The sequence below is a fragment of the Sinocyclocheilus rhinocerous genome, unplaced genomic scaffold (genome assembly GCF_001515625.1).
Source record: "Sinocyclocheilus rhinocerous isolate Xijiao unplaced genomic scaffold, SAMN03320098_v1.1 scaffold902, whole genome shotgun sequence".
Taxonomy (NCBI): domain Eukaryota; kingdom Metazoa; phylum Chordata; class Actinopteri; order Cypriniformes; family Cyprinidae; genus Sinocyclocheilus; species Sinocyclocheilus rhinocerous.
In genome coordinates, this window is record NW_015638038.1 from 141,160 (window position 1) to 144,292 (window position 3,133).

The following is a 3,133-nucleotide window of genomic DNA, read 5'->3' on the forward strand; positions in this document are numbered from 1 at the left end:
TAGTTACAAAACTCCTTATAATAGCTGCACATAATTTAATTTGTTTTGCACTTACATCACTACCCTAGCTTTTTTGTCACATTGATAATATTGTTTGTTCCTTGTGATTAATTCCTTGCATGTGATTTTAATGAAGATTCTGGAATAAAAACTCTTTTCAAACATGACATTTACAAATATAAAGCATATTGCAGAGAAAAAAAAAACATAGAAAACAAATACAATGTGAAATACTGTATATAATAATGTTATTACAGTGTAGCTAGACATTTACATACCGCAAAAGTAATTAACAACTGCACTGAAAGAACAGGGTTTGCAAAAATTAATAATATTATTTAATGACAACATTCATATGTGAGTGCTTATTTGCACATTACTTTCATGACGTTTGATACTGTATAGTTTGACATATTTTTAAAACGATTCTCAAGAGAGATTTTTTGTTACAAGTGTTCGTAAACAAGGCAATTAGCATGAGACCAGTCTCCATATATATCAGACCAAATCAACCTTTTACACAACACTCTGTCAAACATACAAACAGAGACTGTGGTAAGATATATGTCATTCAACCTTTAATTTCAAATTAACTTACAAATAATTGTATTCTAATTAATGAATAATGATAGCATTATAATAAGTCTTTGCATATTATTCCAGATGCAGCCACCACTGGAGAATGAGTCCATTGTCTTAGTATTTACACTCTCTGGACTAAATGAAATGATGGGAAACAGATTTGTGTTTTTTTCTTTGACTGCACTGTATTATCCATTAATCGTGTTGTGTAATGTGATCATTATTTACACTGTAATCTCGCATAAGAAGCTTCATGAGCCAATGTATGTATTTATATGTAATTTGTGTATGAATGGACTTTTTGGCACAGCTGGATTCTACCCTAAATTCATGTATGATTTATTATCCCAATATCACTTGATTTCTTATGTTGGATGTTTGATTCAGATATTTGTCATTTATTCATATGTTCTGTGTGACTTTTCAACATTAACAGCGATGGCATATGACAGGTATGTGGCAATATGTAGACCACTGGAGTATCATTCAGTAATGACCAATCAGAGAATACTTGAATGTATCCTTTTCTGCTGGCTTTCTCCATTTTTTTGCATGTGTGTTTTAATTGTAGTAACATCAAGGCTAACCTTATGTGGCTCTAGTATTGAAAAGCTATATTGTGAAAACTGGTCAGTTGTTAAACTGTCCTGTTTTTCTACAACAGTAAATAATGTGATTGGGTATGTAATCATTATTATATATTTTGGACATGCAGTATTGATATTTTGCTCATACATTCACTTGATTGGAAAATGCAGAAAGTCAACAGAGGGCAGAAACAAATTCATACAAACATGTGTACCACATCTGCTTGCACTGCTCAATGTGACTGTTGCATTGCTGTTTGATGTGCTGTACACTCGGTATGGTTCTAGGAGTATGCCACAAGATTTGCGTAATTTCATGGCACTAGAATTTCTACTCGTTCCTCCCATGTTAAATCCCCTTATTTATGGACTAAATCTGACAAAACTACGGAAGGAAGTAATGAGACTTTTTAAAAAAAGAAGTAGAAATATTTGAGTAAATTTTTTTTTGTTAAAATATAGATTTTTGTTATCTTAAACATTATTGTATTATACTTGTATTATAGACCTCCCCCCCCCCCTATTTTGTTGAAAACAATGTACAATTTGTGATGGCTAGTAGGTTTTTTTCTTTTTTTGTCATATGTATTCAACTATATTGATTTAGCTTAACTGTCACATGTTGATGATGATGACTTTTTTTTTACTGTATCAATTATATATTTGTTGTGAGGAAACAATGCAAGCCATTGATGCACCACATGTTACTAATATGTGTAAATTAAATAAAAAAATGTCCAAAGTGTGTGGCAAAAGCATAACAAATGACATTAGAACTGAAATAAACCTTTTGAAACTCTGTTCTTTATCTTTGTTTTACAGACCACCTGATTATCTTTTACATTTTTAGAAAGTTTGAAAATCACTTCTCTTATTTTAAGGTTGTCTGAGTAATTCTAGATGTCTCTAAACAAATGTTTAGGGAAGTAATTACATTTTTTTTTTACATTTTCACATTGCCCTCACAAACTGCTTTCTATGCAGTGACTGAATAATTACTTTTCCTAAACTTTTATCCGTATGTAATGTAGCGCCCCTACCTTTTTTAACAGCTTAGTAAGGAGCAGCACCAGGTTCAATATACTAATGCCTAAGAGATTATGCATTAAGTCTGATGTCACTGAATGAAGACATTTACTCTTAGAAAGTTGTTTAGAATTAAAATAAACTATTTTTCTTCGATGATTTACCGATTAATTCACTGTATTTACTCAATCAATCGCTCATATCAGCCGTTCTCTTTCTCTCCCCTTCTCCCTCTCAACCGCTCACATTTTCCCATTTCCCAGGGAGGGAGGGTCTTAACACAAAATGAAAATAAAGCCCATCCTAACTTGTAGGGCAAAAGCATGTTTTTCACATGTGCCCAATATTCAAACTTACTAAAGATAACGGCTCCATATAAGCACTTACTTGAGCACACTGAGTACACTGTGCCATAGAGTGACACTACAGGTTTTTTTTTTTCTGACTCTCCCCCACTCTTCACATTAATGACCATTCCTCTATGAACCAGGGTTAAAGGTCTCTTTTGGGGCAAGAATAAACAGTCTATATCTCTCCGGTAGCATTATCTATGCCAGGCTCCCCCCTTCTAAACCAGGATCTCTTGGTTCATCTGTAATTTGAAAGGAGAGTTCTCTATGGCAGTGTTTCCCAACCTTTTTTCTGCCACGGCAGATTATTATTGATAAATAAAAAATCCCACTGCACACCACTAAGCACTGAACTACAGAGAAAAAAAAAATACAAAGGGGGGATTTTAAAATTTTTTTTAAATTAAAGACTGCAACGTCAGAGATGGTATTATCTAGCTCAATTAATCTAGCTCAAATGGAGTTAACAAGGTTTTTGACCAGCAAATGATGGCAATATGTGTTTTGTCATTAGAACAGCCGCATCTGAGGCAGTGAGTGCATCGCATTATGTTTTCATCAACTTACAGGTTATAAAGTTTATTGTAG

At 33.1% G+C, this 3,133-nt stretch overlaps 1 protein-coding gene across 1 annotated transcript; it reads left to right on the plus strand.

Annotated features, from left to right (window-relative positions):
* The first annotated feature begins 663 nt into the window (after nt 1-663).
* Nucleotides 664-1,605, plus strand: LOC107749578 (olfactory receptor 6N1-like). The gene has a single exon (XM_016564750.1). It carries the CDS (start codon nt 664-666, stop codon nt 1,603-1,605), a length of 942 nt encoding a protein of 313 aa, XP_016420236.1.
* Nucleotides 1,606-3,133: the final 1,528 nt, after the last annotated feature.

What these genes read in the sequence shown, in the direction of transcription:
- LOC107749578 (XM_016564750.1), top strand. Translation starts at nt 664, where the DNA reads ATGCAGCCACCACTGGAGAATGAGTCCATTGTCTTAGTATTTACACTC.